General features: G+C 43.7%; 1 protein-coding gene across 1 annotated transcript in view; it reads right to left on the reverse strand.

The window, feature by feature from the left end:
- The window catches only part of LOC120018896 (ventricular zone-expressed PH domain-containing protein-like), a 38,246-nt gene that overhangs the window by 2,193 nt on the left and 13,362 nt on the right, over positions 1 to 22,691 (reverse strand). Inside the window, exons 2-4 of the mRNA XM_038962116.1 lie at positions 17,506 to 17,666; positions 15,990 to 16,205; positions 11,511 to 11,685 (exon numbers count right to left, since the gene is read on the reverse strand). Coding sequence (XP_038818044.1) covers positions 11,511 to 11,685; positions 15,990 to 16,205; positions 17,506 to 17,643 — 529 coding nt within the window. The 5' untranslated portion in view covers positions 17,644 to 17,666. The remainder of the gene's footprint in view (positions 1 to 11,510; positions 11,686 to 15,989; positions 16,206 to 17,505; positions 17,667 to 22,691) is intronic.

The following is a 22,691-nucleotide window of genomic DNA, read 5'->3' on the forward strand; positions in this document are numbered from 1 at the left end:
ACTTTGTTTTAGCTTCCTGATTTATTCGCCATAATTTAAATATATAAACTTGCTGAAAATGCTATGTACTGCTATGCGTAACACTCGCGGCTCCGTCAGGTGGGATTTGCAATGGCGAATGAACCTCTTTTACGCCAGAGTTTACGACAAAGGCTGGTCTTTGAACGTATAACCATTAAATATTGCCGTTTACCTCAGCTCATTGGCTATCTTCCAAGCTAGATTCCAAGATGATCAGTGGTCATTTGGGCCAAAATAGAGTCAATCAACGATGGACCGGTCCTACCATTGGTGCGCAATGAGGTCATTGATTGGTGTCTTCAAATCGGTTTGTTTCGGTCAATACGTCCCGGGAAAAGAACCATCAAGTATGGTTGTGTTAGTAACAACCAGAGGATTGCAATGAAACCAACCATGACTGGATAAACGTTTGTTTAGTGTGTGTAATTACCACGAACGCTTCGTCCAAAGTTGAATGAGACGGAAATCACGACGCAAGCGGTTTACAAATGGCTATAAAAATTGATTTTATCAAACAAAACGCACATTCACTGTGTAGTTAGGACACTTGGCATTGCCACCAGAGGAAGATCTTCAATGGTAAGCGATTTATTTTATTGTTATTTCTGACTTTTGTGACGCTAATGCTTGGTTGGAAAATGCTAGTAATACTTGTGTGTGCGGGGCGCTGTCCTCAGAAAATCGCATGGTTTGCTTTCGCAGTAAAGCCTTTTTGAAATCTGACACAGCGGCTGGATTAATAAGACGTTCATCTTTTAAATGATGTATTTACAAGAATGTTTAATATAACGAATGGTGTATTTAGAATGTTAGCACTCTGCAGTTTCACAGGATGTTGGCCTGGTGGGACGTTAGCGTCTCACCTACCCTAGAGAGGTTAATTTATCATTGAATCACAGCCTACTTCGCCAAACAGGTGATTTAACAAGCGCATTCGCGAAAAAAGCACCAATGTGTACCTAACCATAAACATCAACGCCTTTCTTAAAATCAATACACAAAGATATATATTCTTAAACCTGCATATTTAGTTAATATTGCCTGCTGACATTTCTTTTAACTAGGGAAATTGTCACTTATCTTGCGTTCTGTGCAACAGAGTCAGGGTATGTGCAGCAGTTTGGGCCGCCTGGCTCGTTGCAAACTGTGTGAAGACTATTTCTTCCTAACAAAGACAGCCAACTTCGCCAAACCTGACTCAGTTACAAAAGTTGAAATCAATTATTCTCTCTATTATTATTCTGACATTTCACATTCTTAAAATAAAGTGGCAATCCTAACTGACCTAAGACAGGGAATTTTTACTAGGATTAAATGTCAGGAATTTTGAAAAACTGAGTTTAAATGTATTTGGCTAAGGTGTATGTAAACTTCCGACTTCAACTGTATATATACAGTCGTGGCCAAAAGTTTTGAGAATGACACATATTAATTTTCACAAAGTCTGCTGCCTCAGTTTGTATGATGGCAATTTGCATATACTCCAGAATGTTATGAAGAGTGATCAGATGAAATGCAATTAATTGCAAAGTCCCTCTTTGCCATGCAAATGAACTGAATCCCCAAAAAACATTTCCACTGCATATCAGCCCTGCCACAATATGACCAGCTGACATCATGTCAGTGATTCTCTCATTAACACAGGTGTGAGTGTTGACGAGGACAAGGCTGGAGATCACTCTGTCATGCTGATTGAGTTCGAATAACAGACTGGAAGCTTCAAAAGGAGGGTGGTGCTTGGAATCATTGTTCTTCCTCTGTCAACCACGGTTACCTGCAAGGAAACACGTGCCGTCATCATTGCTTTGCACAAAAAAGGCTTCACAGGCAAGGATATTGCTGCCAGTAAGATTGCACCTAAATCAACCATTTATCGGATCATCAAGAACTTCAAGGAGAGCGGTTCAATTGTTGGGAAGAAGGCTTCAGGGCACCAAAGAAAGTCCAGCAAGTGCCAGGACCGTCTGCTAAAGTTGATTCAGCTGCGGGATCGGGGCACCACCAGTACAGAGCTTGCTCAGGAATGGCAGCAGGCAGGTGTGAGTGCATCTGCCCGCACAGTGAGGCGAAGACTTTTGGAGGATGGCCTGGTGTCAAGAAGGGCAGCAAAGAAGCCACTTCTCTCCAGGAAAAACATCAGGGACAGACTGATATTCTGCAAAAGGTACAGGGACTGCTGAGGACTGGGTTAAAGTAATTTTCTCTGATGAATCCCCTTTCCGATTGTTTGGGGCATCCGGAAAAAAGCTTGTCCGGAGAAGACAAGGTGAGCGCTACCATCAGTCCTGTGTCATGCCAACAGTAAAGCATCCTGAGACCATTCATGTGTGGAGTTGCTTCTCAGCCAAGGGAGTGGGCTCACTCACAATTTTGCCTAAGAACACAGCCATGAATAAAGAATGGTACCAACACATCCTCCGAGAGCAACTTCTCCCAACCATCCAGGAACAGTTTGGTGACGAACAATGCCTTTTCCGTCATGATGGAGCACCTTGCCATAAGGCAAAAGTGATATCTAAGTGGCTTGGGGAACAAAACATCGATATTTTGGGTCCATGGCCAGGAAACTCCCCAGACCTTAATCCCATTGAGAACTTGTGGTCAATCCTCAAGAGGCGGGTGGACAAACAAAAACCCACAAATTCTGACAAACACCAAGCATTGATTATGCAAGAATGGGCTGCCATCAGTCAGGATGTGGCCCAGAAGTTAATTGACAGTATGCCAGGGCGGATTGCAGAGGTCTTGAAAAAGAAGGGTCAACACTGCAAATATTGACTCTTTGCATGAACTTCATGTAATTGTCAATAAAACCCTTTGACACTTATGAAATGCTTGTAATTATACTTCAGTATTCCATAGTAACATCTGACAAAAATATCTAAAGACACTGAAGCAGCAAACTTTGTGGAAATTAATATTTGTGTCATTCTCAAAACTTTTGGCCACGACTGTATATACATTACCAGTCAAAAGTTTGAACACACCTACTTATTCAAGAGTTTTTCTTTATTTTTTACTATTTTCTACATTGTAGAATAAGAGTGAAGACATCAAACTATGAAATAACACATATGGAATCATGTAGTAACCAAAAAAGTGTTAAACAAAGCTAAATATATTCTTCAAAGTAGCCACCCTTTGCCTTGATGACAGCTTTGCATTCTCTCAACCAGTTTCATGAGGTAGTCACCTGGAATGTTTTTCCAACAGTCTTGAAGGAGTTCACACAAATGCTGAGCACTTGTTGGCTGCTTTTCCTTCACTCTACGGTCTTTGACCTGAAGAAAAACCATGGAATGAGTAGATGCGTCCAAACTTTTGACTGGTACTGTATATATACAATATTATATATATCCCCATCTCTGTCTCCTAACTAGGCATCTTACATATCTCCATCTTTGTCTCCCTGTCTCTCTTTCATTGTCTCTTTCAGTCTCTCTCTCCATTCTGAAAAATGCTCTATTCCAGCTAAAACAATGGAGAGTCTCTGTTTAATTGAGAGCCAGAGTTTTTGTTTACATATCCCCTTTCTACTCTCCTCTCCCTTTCTCCCTCAACTCTCTCACCACTTCCTGTGCCCTATATGTCCCCCTCTCCCCTCTTCCTCTTTTTCCACCCCCCCGTCCCCGTCCCCCGTCCCTCCTTTCCCAAATATTTGTCCAGAGTAGCAAAGCACACGGTGGATGTGCCAAAAAGTGCTAAATAAAACAGTCGATAAAACTACATTTGAACTTGACGTAGGGTATGTTAAAATGCCTTAAACACAGACAATATACAGTAAATCACCAGCACTAGCTGTCTCACAGCAGCAGGCACCCCAAACCAATAAAACATGAGGCTTAACCATGCCAGTTTTAACTGGGGAGTGTCAAGAGCCATTTCCCAATACGCTGTTATGTAACTGTGTGTGGTTGTGTGTGTGTGTGTGTGTGTGTGTGTGTGTGTGTGTGTGTGTGTGTGTGTGTGTGTGTGTGTGTGTGTGTGTGTGTGTGTGTGTGTGTGTGTGTGTGTGTGTGTGTGTGTTGGACTGGCCTGTCACCCACTCTCAGCTTTGGACCGTGGCAGCGTATATACTTGAGCCCGGAGAACAGACCCCCCAAAGCAGGAAGTGCCTCAGCTGCCACAACACCACTGAGACTCTCCAGGGCAGGAGTGCAACTGCCTACGCTGCGGGTGAGTGGTCTAGCACAATATGGCTTCCATTAATGCATAAAATCTGGTCAAGGGAAGGACGAAATGGAGGCGGATCATTGCGGTCATTTCACAAAAGAGGATTAAGTACGTGAGAACATAAAAACAGTTGAACGGTTCGATAAGAGGGGATATGTTTATACTGTACAGGAGTCATTTACCTTAGCACGGCAGTAACTGATTATGTGATGAGTGTTCACAAAATGGCCACAGTGCATTGCATCACCCAGGTGGCCGGCACACACTAAAGCTGGATGAAGTGAGTTACACAAACACAATGTCATAATGTGTGTGAAGTGTTAGCTGACCGTACAGGCCATGAAGTGTGTGAGCTATTCACATACACGTTCCAGGATCATTTACAGGATAAACAAACGGTTAACCCTGAGTGCTTGATTTCATATGACAGGTCGTGGAGGTTGGAGAGAGGGGCCCCAGGATGGTGGGCAGACATACGTATGCTCCTGAAGGCACGTACACACATACCTATGGATCCTTCTAGTCCCTCTACAACAGGAAAGGCCCTGTTCAAAGGTTCTCCTCCCATGTAGTAGACTACTCACACCCTGCGTCATTAGACCTGTATGAAAAACACGCACGCACGCACGCACGCACGCACGCACGCACGCACGCACGCACGCACGCACGCACGCACGCACGCACGCACGCACGCACGCACGCACGCACACACACACACACACACACACACACACACACACACACACACAACTAGATCCTCTGTGGTAACCTCTACCACCAGTTCTATAAATCAGTTCTATTAATTAAACAGTTATATTAATAATTTATATTACAGTTTTTCCCAATTGTTTACACACTACAATTGGAACTTGAAATGCAATCACCGAAACCTGAAACTCATAAACCAAGTCTGCAAAATTGCAAGCACAATTCCTGCTTTACACTCAGTTTAAAATTTTATATCACACTTTTTGCAAAACACTACACACAGTTCTCTACATTAGACACAACATTCACAGTTAAAATCTCTTTAGTCCCTTTAGAAAGCAACGCCAATCACAATGCCAAGCGCTATACACCAATTGGCAACACCCACTCCTCACTGGTGTAAACACTAGTTGCTGAATTGTTCACTTAGAAATCAGAGCTTTAACACTATAAAAGGCCACAGATGAGCTCTCCTGTTCTGGAGGAAAACGGAGGTCAATGGTGAAGTAAGAGCTAGAGGTGAAGGAGTGAGAGGAAGAGGAGGATGAGGACGAGGAAGGACAGTTGTCTCAGATGAGATCAGGGCCTCATTGGTTGACCATGTGCTCAACCATGGATTGAGTATGAGGGAGGCTGGGCAGAGTTCAGCCCAACCTGAGCAGCTACACGGTTGCATCTATCATCCGTACATTCAGAAATGGGAACCGGTAAGTTACCTACCATCTACACTATGCGCGTTATGTATGTATACTGTTGTATACTGCAGTCCGACATATCAGTAGGCCTATGTTACACAGTGATTGTTGGCCAATGTTACAGTAACGTAATTTCAAATTGAAAGAAAACTGATTATTTTTGTTTACTGCAACCAATCATATCATATTTATGGATCTTCTGCAGAACTGAGAGACGGCCAGGCCGTGGTGGAAGACACCGGCTGTTCACACCAGAACAGGAGACCGCTATTGTGAACATGGTGGTGGCAAACGATACCATTAGACTATGAGAAATCCAGAACCACATAACTGCAGACAACACAATATTCAATAACATTCACCAGGTGGGCTTGTCTACATTGGACCGTGTATTACAGCGCAACCAAATCCAGATGAAACAGGTCTACAAGGTGCATTTGAACGAAAATCAGATAGGGTTAAAGAACAGCGTTATGAATATGTGCAAGTAAGTACTATACTGTGAATTCACTACCATATCAGCACTGTATAGACACATTGCAGTACTGTAATCCAGTGTATTGTGTCTCACCATATTGACTGCTATATGGTCTATGTCACATATTGTCTTGTTGTCTGTTTCAGAGAGTCTTGGAGCTGGAGGCCGCTGCAATTCAGCATGTTTATATTTACATTGATGAGGCAGGCTTCAACCTATCCAAAAAATGGAATGGGGTCGTAACATTTTTGACCACCGTGCCATTGTGAATGTCCATGGACAGTGTGGAGGGAATATCACCAGCCAGCAAGGCGTCCTCCATCACCATGCCAACCTTGATCCCTACAACACCGCCCTTCTCATCACATTCCTGGACACACTACATGGCATCCTCATTCCAGCCGAGCAGAGGGTTGGACCAGAGCAGCACAGGTATGTTGTCATCTGGGAGTTTCCACCGCGCTGCTCTGGTCCACAACTGGTTCATCGATCACCCAGAATTTATTGTTCTATTCCTCCCACCATATTCCCCATTCCTAAACCCAATTGAAGAGTTTTTTTCGTCATGGTGATGGAAGGTGTACGACCGCCATCCCCTCGCACGCATGCCTCTTCTCCAGGCAATGGAGGAAGCATGTGGTGAAGTTGATGTGGTGGCTTTCGGCGGCTGGATCCGTCACTCCAGAAGATTCTTTCCCCGATGTTTAGCCAGGGAGAACATGGCTTGTGATGTAGATGAGGTGCTGGGGCCAGACCAAAATAGGAGGCAGGAGGCAGGATGCAGCCTAATGTCTTTTTTCTTACATTTTGCATGTGTTTTTGTCTTTTTTTGTTTAGAGTTTTGAAAGAATGAGCCACTTTCATTTTTTATTTTTGTACAGAAAACCCTTTATCTTACTGAATGTTTTTCCTGGTTTTCTCCTGTTGGGTATGGAAAGTGTTACATACAAAACACAAGTGTTCAAAAATACAGCATTTTGGAAATAAATTACACTGTTTTTGTTACTGTATTGCATTTGTGTGTGTTTATTTATATATATTTGAGTAGGTATACATTACTGTAACAAACTCTTACAGCCGGTTACAGTGTAACACTGAAAATGCAAAAGACATAACACTACTGATGGGATATTCATAGTAGTGTTTTGTGTTGAGCACATCAGTGTGTTGTTAGTTGGTAGACAGATTTATTCATATGATGGGCGTGTGTGTCATTTTGATCAAAAAAAAAAACATTTTGGAAAGAGATAAAACAGTTTTGAATGCAGTGTTTGCTTTTGCTAGAGATTTCTAGAGTTTTCCATTTTGTGTTTATGGTTTTGTGTTCTGTGTTTAGAGTTTTGGGAAAATAGGCCAAAGATTCAGCAAACGTGTGTAAACAATTGTGGAAAACTGTCATCACTCAGGCTCCACTAGAGGGCTGGGGGGTAAACAGATCCCTAACAAGCTAAACGAATGACGGTCCCTGAGGAAAACCACTAACGAGGTCTAACCATGTTTAAGAGGGTAACAAGGTGCTCCAACTGGGATCCTGGAGGAGGCAACATAATGACAAACCCTAAGGGAGCGTGGAAAAGAGCCCCCTAACTAGGCATCTTACTTAGTGCTCCTCAAAGCTGATGTCCTTAGTACCTATCAGTGATTTATTCCTATGTATGTTTCAGTACGTAATAACCAGCTTCAGAAAAAAAACAGCTTTAGGTTAGCTTATCTTCAAAGTCAGAGCTTATCTACAAAGTTATAATGAAAACCATCTGTTCACAGGAAAATGTAGGCTCACTCACTACCATAATAATGCTACTAGTATTACTACTAACACTACTACTCCTATATCTACTAGTTCTACTACTACTACTACTACTACTACTACTAACACTACTACTACTACTCCTACATCTACTAGTTCTACTACTACTACTAACACTACTACTAACACTACTACTACTAACACTACTACTACTAACACTACTACTAACACTACATCTACTAGCTCTACTAATATTACTACTACTACTACTGCTACCGCTACTACTACTAACACTACTACTACTACATCTACTAGCTCTACTAATACTACTACTACTACTAACACTACTACATCTACTAGTTCTACTAATACTACATCTACTAGTTATACTACTATTACTGCTACTGCTACTACTAACCTACATCTACTAACACTACTACTACTAACACTACTACTAATACTACCACTACTACTACCACTACTACTATTAATAACACTACTACTAACACTACTACATCTACTAGTTCTACTAATACTACTACTCCTACATCTACTAGTTCTACTACTACTACTACTACTATTACTACTACTAACACTACTCCTAACACTACTACTACATCTACTACTACTACTAACACTACTACTACTACTACTACTAACACTACTACTGCTACATCTACTAGTTCTACCACTACTAACACTACTACTACTAAGACTACTACTACTACTCCTACATCTACTAGTTCTACTACTACTAACACTACTACTACTACTACTACTCCTACATCTACTAGTTATACTACTACTACTACTACTACTAACCCTACTACTACTACCCCTACATCTACTAGTTCTACTACTACTACTAACACTACTAAAACTACTACTAACACTACTACTGCTACATCTACTAGTTCTACTACTACTAACACTACTACTACTACTCCTACATCTACTAGTTCTACTACTACTACTCCTACATCTACTAGTTCTACTACTACTAACACTACTACTACTAACACTACTACTACTACATCTACTAGTTCTACTAACACTACTACTAACACTACTACTACTACTACTACTAACACTACTACTACTACTACTAACACTACTAACACTACTACTCCTACATCTACTAGTTCTACTACTACTACTCCCACATCTGCTAGTTCTACTAATACTACTACTAACACGACTAACACTAACAATACTACTACTAACACTACTACTACAACTACTAACAATACTACTACTACAAACACTACTACTACTAACACTACTACTAACACTTCTACCACTACTACTCCTACATCTGCTAGTTCTACTAATACGACTAATACTACTACCATTACTACTACTACTACTAACACTACTACTACAACTACTAACAATACTACTACAACTACTAACAATACTACTACTACAAACACTACTACTACTACAAACACTACTACTACTATAAACACTACTACTACTAACAATACTACTACTACTAACAATACTACTACTACTACTACAAACACTACTACTACTACTACTAACACCACTACTACCACTAACACTACTACTACCACTAACACTACTACCACCACTAACACTACTAATACTACTACTACTAACACTACTACTACATCTACTAGTACTACTACTACTAACAATACCACTACTACTAACACTAACACTACTACTGGAACTAACACTACTACATCTACTAGTACTACTACTCCTATGGCTGTCAGCATAGGATAACCCTTTTTGGTTCCAGTGGAGAACCCTTTTTGGTTCGAGGTATAACCCTTTTTGGTTTCAGATTTAAAAAACTTTTTGGTTCCATTTAGAACCCTCTGTGGAAAAGGTTCTACATGGAACCCCAAAAGGTTCTACCTGGAACCAAAAAGAGTTCTTCAAAGGATTATCCTATGGGGACAGCTGAAGAACCCTTTTAGGTTCTAGAGAGCACCTTTTTTTCTAAGATTGTACCTCTTCAGGCCTCCAGAGTGGCGCAGAGGTCTAAGGCACTGCATCGCAGTGCTAAAGGCATCACAACAGATCTGGGTTTGATCCCGGGCTGTATCGCAGCCGGCCGCAACCGGGAGACCCATGAGGCGGCGTACAATTGGCCGAGCATCGTCCGGGTTAGGGGAGGGTTTGGCCAGTTGGACGGTGTTTCCTCCAACACATTGGCATCCGGGTTAAGTGGGCAGCGTGTCAAGAAGCAGTGTGGCTTGGCAGGGTCGTGTTTCAGAGGACGCACGGCTCTCGACCTTTGCCTCTCCCGAGTCCATATGGGAGTTGCAGCAATGGGACAAGACTGTAACTACTAATTGGATATCACGAAAAAAGAAAAAAAATGGTGTACCTCTTCAGTTTTATCAGTAGAGTGTAGTCCACTGGATGACCTCAACCCAAAAGTATAATATAAACATTCATATGAACCTGCACAAACACAGTCTAAATGAGACTGGACCGCTCCGGTCCTTATGAAAACCTCCACTAGCCCTCTAACACACACACACACACACACACACACACACACACACACACACACACACACACACACACACACACACACACACACACACACACACACACACACACACACACACCTCCCTGACTCTCTCTCCTGAGTCTTATATAGGGAGTAATGGCTACAGCGCTGCTGGGAGATCCTTATCTGTCCAGGGCTGTTTAGAGCCTGTCCAGCTCTGAAGCATGGGGCAGCTGTATTCAGCTGTAGCCAAGGGTGGGCCTGTAAACCTAAGCCACAGATCTGAGGGCCACTTAAGAGTGATCCCCTCAGCTCGAACCCACAGTCAGGCTGGAAGCCATGACGGAAATGAAAGGGCTTAACAAGGCAAGTGAGACATGACACAAACTGATCATCTCTTTCAACTGCCTCCTCTGATAATATTTTACTCCGAACTTCCTGAATACATAAATAAAACACACATCATGAAACCTATGACTGAATTGAGTATTGGGCAAGGAATGAAGAAACAGACACCAGTCTGTCTTTTTAAACTGATCTCAGCCAAGATCCTCTGATCAGGAACACTGATACCCTGTCAGATGATTTAATATAGGGGAGGCTTCCCTTTAACAAAACAGAAACCATCACATCCCTCTATGGTTGTGGAACATGTCTATCTGTAAGTGTGTATTACTAAATGTGTGTGTGTGTGTGTATACAGTGTGTGTGTGTGTGTGTGTGTGTGTGTGTGTGTGTGTGTGTGTGTGTGTGTGTGTGTGTGTGTGTGTGTGTGTGTGTGTGAGAGAGAGCGCGGGCGTGTGTGTGTATGTGTCTGTGTGTGTGTCCTACCTCCCAGCATGCTGCAGGTGATATCCCTTCTCTGTCTGTGTGTGTGTGTGTGTGTGTGTGTGTGTGTGTGTGTGTGTGTGTGTGTGTGTGTGTGTGTGTGTGTGTGTGTGTGTGTGTGTGTGTGTGCGCACGGAAGTGTGTGTATGTGTCCGTGGGTGCGTGTCCTACCTCCCAGCACGCTGCAGGTAATAGCCTCTGTGTGTGTGTGTGTGTGTGTGTGTGTGTGTGTGTGTGTGTGTGTGTGTGTGTGTGTGTGTGTGTGTGTGTGTGTGTGTGTGTGTGTGTGTGTGTGTGTGTGTGTGCAAGTGTGCGAGTGTGTGTCTGTCCGTGTGTGTGTGTATGTGTCCGTGTGTGTGTGTGTCCTACCTCCCAGCACGCTGCAGGTGATAGCCTCTGTGTGTTCTGCCAGTAGTTCAGCCTTAGCCATGGCAGCCAGAGAGAGATAACTGGACATGTTTCTACTGAGCTCTCTGTTGCCTCTCTGTAGAAACCTCACTGCCACCGGCACTGCTAGAGCCATCACTGGGGGACGACTGTAGTTCTGTAGGAGGGAGAGCCAGGGAGAAGAGAGACAAAGACACAGAGAGATTGTGTGAGAGAGACAGAGATTTATGTTTATGTGTGTGTGTGTGTGTGTGTGTGTGTGTGCGTGCGTGCGTGCGTGCCTGCGTGCGTGTGTGTGTGCGAGAAAGAGAGAGAGAGAGAGAGAGAGAGAGAGAGAATTGAGGCCCAGACAAATTGAGGCTGTTCTGATGGCAAAAGGGGTGGGTGGGCAGGTGCAACTCAATTTTAGGAAGGTGTTCCTAATGTTTGATATACTCAGTGTATATTCACTCATGTACCCAATTATATAATGTGGCCCCGGGCCCCTTTTATAACAGCTCTAGTTTATACCATGCCACAGTGTCGGCATGTAGGTACCACACTCCAATCAACTGGGCCATTAAAACCACTGTATCTGAGTAACAATAACAGATCAGAATGTGCTGATCAGAATAATGTATTAGAGTAGACCATAGACGTTCTCACCAGTTACATCACAGATCTCAAACATGTATGATGTGTGTGTGTGTGTGTGTGTGTGTGTGTGTGTGTGTGTGTGTGTGTGTGTGTGTGTGTGTGTGTGTGTGTGTGTGTGTGTGTGTGTGTGTGTGTGTGTGTGTGTGTCCATCCTATTAATGGCCTACAGTATATGGACCCTTAGTGATGCACATTGACAATTTAAGGGAACAGGGAACAGAACAGAACTTTAATTTAAGGGAACAGAACAGAACAGAATAGAATAGAACATAATAGAATAGAGGAGAACAGAACAGATTAGAATAGAACAGAACAGAACAGAATAGAATAGAACAGAATAGAATAGAGGAGAACAGAACAGATTAGAATAGAACAGAACTGAACAGAATGGAGGATAAACAGATGGCTCTCTTTACTTAAAGACTAATTTCTGAGCTCAAGGAGAGAGTGTATGTTTCTCTGCATGTAGACAGTGGTGTCCCAAGGCCTAATTTAACATCCACTAGCGCCCCCAAGGGGATGGTTTGGGAACATTTAGAAGGGCTAGAAATGAGCAAAAGTACTGTCCAACTGCTCTCCTGAAGATCTACATTGTATCCAGACTTTTTAAAATCAGTTGTGTTAATGCTGGGCAGAAACATGAGTCCTATGGTCTGAAGGTGACCAAAACCCGATTTGGTGACCACTGAGTTAGTGCTACTATCTTCTATCACCATAAGACAAACACTGAAACTTACCCAAACAACTATACTATACTCTAACAGAAAACAACTATACTATACTCTAAAACACATTGGTGCTGTATCATTAGAGCTGATGAGCTACAGTACAGTGTTGTTATAAGGGTTTAATGCTAAACTCATATTTATGACTAGAGAAGTGTCATACTTCTATACTTCCAGCAGGTGGCAGTGCAGGCAAGGCTTTCTCTCTGCACATCCAAGAGTCTTACTAAAAACAACAGCACAGTCCTCTCTGTTGATATGAGGAATCAACACAAACACACACGCAAACACACACTCACAGACACACACGCACACACACACACACACACACTCACACAAACACGCAAACACACACACTCACACACAAACACGCAAACATACACACTCACGCACACACGCAAACACACACACTCACGCACACACACACACGCACACTCACACAAACACGCAAACACACACACTCACACAAACACGCAAACACACACACTCACACACTCACACACTCACACACACACACACACACACACACACACACACACACACACACACACACACACACACACACACACGCACACACGCACACACACAGATGCACAACACAGCACAGCACAGCACATGCACAGTCCTATTAGAGTGAGTCACTGTAATATCAGGCTGCTCTCAGATCAAAGGAGCTCATCCAGAGACTCAGAGGAGTTCAGCCATCAGACTCAAACTCCAGAACAGACATGGAGCTCACTAAGGAAGACTAACCAGACATGAAGCTCACTAAGGAAGACTAACCAGACAAGGAGCTCACTAAGGAAGACTAACCAGACAAGGAGCTCACTAATGAAGACTAACCAGACATGGAGCTCACTAAGGAAGACTAACCAGACAAGGAGCTCACTAAGGAAGACTAACCAGACATGGAGCTCACTAAGGAAGACTAACCAGACAAGGAGCTCACTAAGGAAGACTAACCAGACAAGGAGCTCACTAAGGAAGACTAACCAGACAAGGAGCTCACTAATGAAGACTAACCAGACAAGGAGCTCACTAAGGAAGACTAACCAGACAAGGAGCTCACTAAGGAAGACTAACCAGACAAGGAGCTCACTAAGGAAGACTAACCAGACAAGGAGCTCACTAAGGAAGACTAACCAGACATGAAGCTCACTAAGGAAGACTAACCAGACATGGAGCTCACTAAGGAAGACTAACCAGACATGGAGCTCACTAAGGAAGACTAACCAGACATGGAGCTCACTAAGGAAGACTAACCAGACAAGGAGCTCACTAAGGAAGACTAACCAGACATGGAGCTCACTAAGGAAGACTAACCAGACATGGAGCTCACTAAGGAAGACTAACCAGACATGAAGCTCACTAAGGAAGACTAACCAGACAAGGAGCTCACTAAGGAAGACTAACCAGACAAGGAGCTCACTAATGAAGACTAACCAGACATGGAGCTCACTAAGGAAGACTAACCAGACAAGGAGCTCACTAAGGAAGACTAACCAGACATGGAGCTCACTAAGGAAGACTAACCAGACAAGGAGCTCACTAAGGAAGACTAACCAGACAAGGAGCTCACTAAGGAAGACTAACCAGACAAGGAGCTCACTAATGAAGACTAACCAGACAAGGAGCTCACTAAGGAAGACTAACCAGACAAGGAGCTCACTAAGGAAGACTAACCAGACAAGGAGCTCACTAATGAAGACTAACCAGACAAGGAGCTCACTAAGGAAGACTAACCAGACATGAAGCTCACTAAGGAAGACTAACCAGACATGGAGCTCACTAAGGAAGACTAACCAGACATGGAGCTCACTAAGGAAGACTAACCAGACATGGAGCTCACTAAGGAAGACTAACCAGACAAGGAGCTCACTAAGGAAGACTAACCAGACATGGAGCTCACTAAGGAAGACTAACCAGACATGGAGCTCACTAAGGAAGACTAACCAGACATGGAGCTCACTAAGGAAGACTAACCAGATAAGGAGCTCACTAAGGAAGACTAACCAGACATGGAGCTCACTAATGAAGACTAACCAGACAAGGAGCTCACTAAGGAAGACTAACCAGACATGGAGCTCACTAAGGAAGACTAACCAGACAAGGAGCTCACTAAGGAAGACTAACCAGACAAGGAGCTCACTAAGGAAGACTAACCAGACATGGAGCTCACTAAGGAAGACTAACCAGACAAGGAGCTCACTAAGGAAGACTAACCAGACAAGGAGCTCACTAAGGAAGACTAACCAGACATGGAGCTCACTAAGGAAGACTAACCAGACATGGAGCTCACTAAGGAAGACTAACCAGACATGGAGCTCACTAAGGAAGACTAACCAGACATGGAGCTCACTAAGGAAGACTAACCAGACATGGAGCTCACTAAGGAAGACTAACCAGACAAGGAGCTCACTAAGGAAGACTAACCAGACATGGAGCTCACTAAGGAAGACTAACCAGACATGGAGCTCACTAAGGAAGACTAACCAGACAAGGAGCTCACTAAGGAAGACTAACCAGACAAGGAGCTCACTAAGGAAGACTAACCAGACATGGAGCTCACTAAGGAAGACTAACCAGACAAGGAGCTCACTAAGGAAGACTAACCAGACATGGAGCTCACTAAGGAAGACAATTTCAATTTAAGGGCTTTATTGGCATGGGAAACATATGTTAACATTGTCAAAGCAAGTAGATAATAAACAAAAGTGAAATAAACAATAAAAATTAACAGCAAACATTACACTCACAAAATTTCAGAAAGAATAAAGACATTACAAATATTAATATTATGTGCAAATATAAATAAATATGTGCAAATATCTCTCTTTCTCTCTATCTCTCTATCTCTCTCTCACTGTGTTTGCAACTGTTGTTCTGTGTGTCAGAGTGAAAGTGTGTTTGTTTTTGAGGTTGGGGTGTGAACAAGAGTGCATTTGTGATTGTGCAGTTGTCTGGGGCTGCGTGTGTGTGTGTAAGTGTGAGTTTCTTTGCGTGCGAATTTATGTGTATGAGTGTATGTGTGTGAGTGTGTGCAGAACCACTAGAACCCGATGAGCCTGCATGCGTGCGTGCGTGCGTGTGTGTAGTGTACCTGCAGAATACAGCTGGTGATGTCGGAGGCTATCTTGGCATGGGGTGTGTCTTCGTCTTTACCCTGGGGGGTGAGGTTGTGTTCCAGACAGGACTCCCACAGACCCACTAGTGCCCCACCATGGCGCTCGATGGACCGTGTCTCCCTGATCGCCGTGGTGATACGCGTGATGCAGATCTCCACCACAGCCTGGTCATTGTCATTGGTCAGGTAGTCCTGCAGTCAGCAAATCAGAGGGGAGACGAGTCCGGATCAGCCAATCATGATCAAGGAACAATGAGGAAAGAGCATGCTTGTTTTTAATATGGTTTCAAATGCAGTCAACCTGAAAGCTATCTAACACATGTTGGGTACTAACTTCTAAACTTGAAATATGAAATATCCTCATTCATGTTATAATATCAGAACCGAGGGTATGGAATTCTACTGAGTGAGAGAGGGGGATTACAGGAAGTTCACATTCTGTCAGAACATGTTATTGTTACACATCAGGTATCCTATGGCGAGGAGAAGGGTTAACATCTGGTACAAGTCAACAGGACAGCCGTGAGTTGGGGATGAGTGAGGAATTTGGGCCAAGGTCATCTCAGATGAAGTGAGAAAGAACAGGCATCGCTAAAATCCTGTCTAGCAACAGAGATGTGTTGGCTATCCAGATGTGTAAGGAGGAGACTCGGCATGGGAGGAAGGTATAAATATATGGGCTTGTGTAAATATGTCTTTGTCTTATGCAGCTGTGAGACCCAGTAGGTGAATACACTTGGTTTGAGCTTCACTAGTCATCTGTGAGTTTTACTCTATTTAGGAATCTAACACACAGACCCAAATCTCAAGGCTGCAATACCTTTTGGTCTTAGCTTTCCCTTGACACTCAAATTATCAAAGGAAAAATACTCTTGACTTTTTCCATGTTGAGGTGGAAATGTTCAGATATTCAAACTATGGCCCCATCTAGACAGTGTCTGAATAAGCTGTTGGGTTAGATTGTTCCACAGACTCTTTCATTCTTTAGTTAAATGATGACTGAGAGACTGTGTTGGATGGGAAATGAGGACATGTGGGCCCTGGAGTGATGAGAATCATATCATATCTGTTATCCCAGGGAACAGTCCCAAGAGACACACCTGCCATAAGCTGCTATCCCAATGGGAGTGTGCAGTCAGCATGGAAATGACAGGTGTGTTGGGTGAGGTGATGCCATGTCTGCGTGTGTCTGTCTGTCTGTCTGTCTGTCTGTCTGTCTGTCTGTCTGTCTGTCTGTCTGTCTGTCTGTCTGTCTGTCTGTCTGTCTGTGTGCGTGCGTGCGTGCGTGTGTGTGTGTCTGCACGTGGCTTCGCATGTGTGCATGTTTGTGTGCTTGCATAGGCAACTCACAGAAGAGCAATAGATAGCTTGGACCTCTAGTGACTCAAAGAGACAGTCATCTATTTGTGTGTGCATGGATGCGTGTGTATGGGTGCATGGGTGTGTGTGAGTGAGTGTGTGTGTTGGTGTGTTTGTGTGCTTGTGTACTCACAGGAGAGCAGGAGATAGCCTTGATTTCCTCCAGGGCCTGTGAGAGACAGTCCTCTATCTCAGAGTCCTCCAGGGAGAAGAGGTCTCCAGCCCGGGACAGGTCCCTCTTGCCCAGCACCAGGCCAAACAGTTGGTGCATGGTGTCTGCTACACATCAGACCCCTGAGAGAGAAAGAGAGAGAGAGAGAGAGAGAGAGAGAGAGAGAGAGAGAGAGAGAGAGAGAGAGAGAGAGAGAGAGAGAGAGAGAGAGAGAGAGTGGGGGAGAGAGAGAGAGAGAGAGAGAGAGAGAGAGAGACAGAGAGAGAGACAGAGAGAGAGAAGCAAAGAAAGAAAGAAAGAAGGGGGCTCTTAATAACGAGTTATCAGCGTCTCCTGTTTTAATATGTAGAGTGTAGGCGAGAGAGAGAGAGAAGCAAAGGAAGAAAGAAAGAAGGGGGCTCTTAATAACGAGTTATCAGCGTCTCCTGTTTTAATATGTAGAGTGTAGGCGAGAGAGAGAGCCATGTAGGCGTAATCCTCTCCCCTGTAGTTCTACAGGTGTGGTTAATGAAGTTAATCTGTGACCAGTGTATCTCCCCACCACACTAATATGTGACACTTTATGGAGCGCTCCACCGACACTCACAGCTGTACACTGCCTCCCAAGGACAAACACCACCACATATCAGCACAGCAGAGGAAACGGCTGCATGAATGAATGTGTGGGAAGCTCCCAGGAGCGGTGAGATTCCTCATTTAAAAAGGTAACCATTTACCCCCCTCACCTGGGCTCCTCCGGCCCTCTCTGGAAATATTAACACTCAGAGAGGTACAAAGAGGGGTAACCATATTCAGCTTTACTGTACACACATGGGTCAGGGACGATTGATTATTGATTATTCTGACTGTGTGTTATCAGACACGGACGCAAGAACACACACAAACAGTAATATACACTGAACAAAAATATAAACGCAACATGTAAAGTGTTGGCCCATATTTCATGAGCTGAAATAAAAGATCCCAGAAATGTTCCATTCGCACAAAAAGCTTATTTCGCTCCCTGTTAGTGAGCATTTCTCCTTTGCCAAGATAACCCATCCACCTGACAGGTGTGGCATATCAAGAAGTTGATTAAACAGCATGATCATTACACAGGTGCACCTTGTGCTGGGGGCAATAAAAGGCTACTCTAAAATGTGCCGTTTTGTCACACAACACAATGCCACAGAGGTTTTGAGGGAGCGTGCAATTGGCGTTCTGACTGCAGGAATGTCCAACAAAGCTGTTCCCAGATAATTTAATGTTAATTTCTCTACCATAAACCAATGTCATTTTAGAGAATTTGGCAGTATGTCGAGCTGGCCTCACAACCGCAGACCACGCCAGCCCAGGACCTTCACATCCGGTTTCTTCACCTGCGGGATCGTCAGGGGAGTTGCTGAGGAGAATTTATGTCTGTACTAAAGCCCTTTTATGGGGATAAACTGGCTCTACAGTGAGTGGGCCTGGCTCCCAAATGGTTGGGCCTATGCCCTCCCAAGCCCACCCATGGCTGCGCCCCTGCCCAGTCATGTGAAATCCATCGATTAGGGTCTAATTTATTTATTTTAATTGACTGATTTCCTTATATGAACTGTAACTCAGCAAAATCTTAGAAATTGTTGCATGTTTCGTTTCGATTTTTGTTCAGTATAAATGACTTTTTTGGCACAATTTCTGAAATCCTCTGTTGAGTGTTTTACTACATTGAAGAGCTAATGTGGAGGAGACTACAGTTCACCATCAAACCCAATTCCTGCCCACAGAGTCCATGGCAACACATCGCCGGGAATGCTCATTGGCTTATGCCAGTTCTGAATCCAAACAACCACACAGCCATCAACACAGAGGGATGGGCTGGCTTTATCTCTCCTGGCAGTAAGGCTGGATACAACTTGATAGGGCACAATCACTATAGGTTTCAAATTAGATATTTCACTGTGACACTGACACCATTAGAGTACCATTAATCAAAGTGTCTTTTATCACCTGCGATGAGAGTAGGTGTGTGGAAAGGGGAAAGAGAGAGAGAGAATTAACCAAAAAACAGAGCAAACTGGAATGCTATTTGGACCTAAACACAGTACACACTGGCAGAATCCCTGGCCACTGTGACTGACCCAAAATTAAGGAAAGCTTTGAATATGTACAGACTCAGTGAGCATAGCCTTGCTATTGAGAGGCCACCATAGGCAGACCTGGCTCTCAAGAGAAGACAGGCTATGTGCACACTGCCCACAAAATGAGGTGGAAACTGAGCTGCACTTCCTAACCACCTGTCAAATGTATGTATATTAGAGACTCATATTTCACTCAGATCACAGACCCCAAAATAATTTGAAAACAAATCAAATTTTTATGAACTCCCAAAAGGGTGAAATACCACAGTGTGCCATCACAGCAGCAAGATTTGTGATTTGTTGCCACAAGAAAAGGGTAACTAGTGAAGAACTAACAACATTGTACACTACCGGTCAAAAGTTTTAAAACACCTACTCATTCAATGATTTTTCTTTATTTTTACTATTTTCTACATTGGCAAAGGGTGGCTATTTTGAGAATCTCAAATATAAAATGTATTTTGTTTTGTTTAACACTTTTTTGGTTACTACATGATTCCATATGTGTTATTTCATAGATGTGATGTCTTCACTATTATTCTACAATGTACAAAATAGTAAAAATAAAGAAAAACCCTTGAATGAGTAGGTGTTCTAAAACTTTTGACCGGTAGTGTACATACAAACCATATTTACGTTTATTTATTTTCCCTTTTGTATTACAACACATTGTTACAACACTGTACATAGCCATAATATTACATTTGAAATGTCTCTTTCTTTTGAAACTTTTGTGAGTGTAATGTTTACTGCTCATTTCTGATTGTTTATATCACTTTTGTTTATTATGTATTTCACTTGCATTGGCAATGTGAACATATGATTCCCATGCCAATAAAGCCCTTGGAATTGAATTGAAAATTGAGAGAGAGAGAGAGAGACAAACAGACAGACAGACAGAACGAGAGAAAGAGACAGAGAGAGAGAGAGAGGTGGAAGGAAGGATAGGGAGAGAGAGAGAGAGAGAGAGAGAGAGAGAGAGAGAGAGAGAGAGAGAGAGAGAGAGAGAGAGAGAGAGAGAGAGAGAGAGAGAGAGAGAGAGAGAGAGATGGAATGAAGGATAGAGAGAGAGAGAGAGAGAGAGAGAGAGAGAGAGAGAGAGAGAGAGAGAGAGAGAGAGAGAGAGAGAGAGAGAGAGAGGTAGATAGTATTTCAGTGTCCTGAATTCCTGGTGTAACCTGCAGACCCCTCACACACTGAGCTTCCATTATTCCACCTGAATGCCTTCTGTCTGCACTAGGTCCACACACACACACACACACACACACACACACACACACACACACACACACACACACACACACACACACACACACACACACACACACACACACACACACACACACACAATGTGTGCGGTGTGACTGAAATAGTTCTGCCAGTTCTGCTAGCAGCTTCTGCCTCTGATCTCCTAACTCTGCTTTAGTTTGGGAGTTAAGTCCCAGAATCACACACAGTCCCAGACTATAACACACAGCCCCAGAGTATAACACACAGCCCCAGAGTATAACACACAGCCCCAGAGTATAACACACAGTCCCAGAGAAAAACACACAGCCCCAGACTATAACACACAGCCCCAGACTATAACACACAGCCCCAGACTATAACACACAGCCCCAGACTATAACACACAGCCCCAGACTATAACACACAGCCCCAGACTATAACACACAGCCCCAGACTATAACACACAGCCCCAGACTATAACACACAGCCCCAGTGTAATGCCCGGGGTGTCGTGGATGCAAGGAGTCAAACGCAGGAGACAGAGAGTTCAGAGTAGCGTTCCAAATGTAATTCCCCACACGGGTGAACACACGACGCTCCTCTAAACCAAATGCTTCACCACAAGCAAAGTGAGAAACAACGAATAAACATAAACCAACGACCACGTATCCTGACACACAAGAATGTACAGACTGTACACACAACATAGAATTCCCACCCAGCTCACGTCCTGACCAACACTAAACAAGCAAAACACATACGAACTCTGGTCAGGACGTTACACCCAGACTATAACACACAGCCCCAGACCATAACACACAGCCCCAGACTATAACACACAGCCCCAGACTATAACACACAGCCCCAGACTATAACACACAGCCCCAGAGTATAACACAAAGCCCCAGACCATAACACACAGCCCCAGAGTATAACACACAGCCCCAGACTATAACACACAGCCCCAGACTATAACACACAGCCCCAGACTATAACACACAGCCCCAGAGTATAACACAAAGCCCCAGACCATAACACACAGCCCCAGACTATAACACACAGCCCCAGACCATAACACACAGCCCCAGACTATAACACACAGCCCCAGACTATAACACACAGCCCCAGACCATAACACACAGCCCCAGACTATAACACACAGCCCCAGACTCTAACACACAGCCCCAGACTATAACACACAGCCCCAGACCATAATACACAGCCCCAGACTATAACACACAGCCCCAAACCATAACACACAGCCCCAGACTATAACACACAGCCCCAGACTATAACACACAGGCCCAGACTATAACATACAGTCCCAGACTATAACACACAGCCCTAGACTATAACACAGCCCCAAACTATAACACACAGACCCAGAGTATAACACACAGTCCCAGACTATAACACACAGCCCCAGAGTATAACACACAGCCCCAGACTATAACACACAGCCCCAGACTATAACACACAGCCCCAGACTATAACACACAGCCCCAGACTATAACACACAGCCCCAGACTATAACACACAGCCCCAGACCATAACACACAGCCCCAGACTATAACATACAGCCCCAGACCATAACACACAGCCCCAGACTATAACATACAGCCCCAGACCATAACACACAGCCCCAGACTATAACACAAAGCCCCAGACCATAACACACAGCCCCAGACTATAACACAAAGCCCCAGACCATAACACACAGCCCCAGACTATAACACACAGCCCCAGACCATAACACACAGCCACAGAGTATAACACAAAGCCCCAGACTATAACACACAGTCCCAGAGTATAACA

The sequence above is a fragment of the Salvelinus namaycush genome, chromosome 23 (assembly GCF_016432855.1).
Source record: "Salvelinus namaycush isolate Seneca chromosome 23, SaNama_1.0, whole genome shotgun sequence".
Classification (NCBI taxonomy): Eukaryota; Metazoa; Chordata; class Actinopteri; order Salmoniformes; family Salmonidae; genus Salvelinus; species Salvelinus namaycush.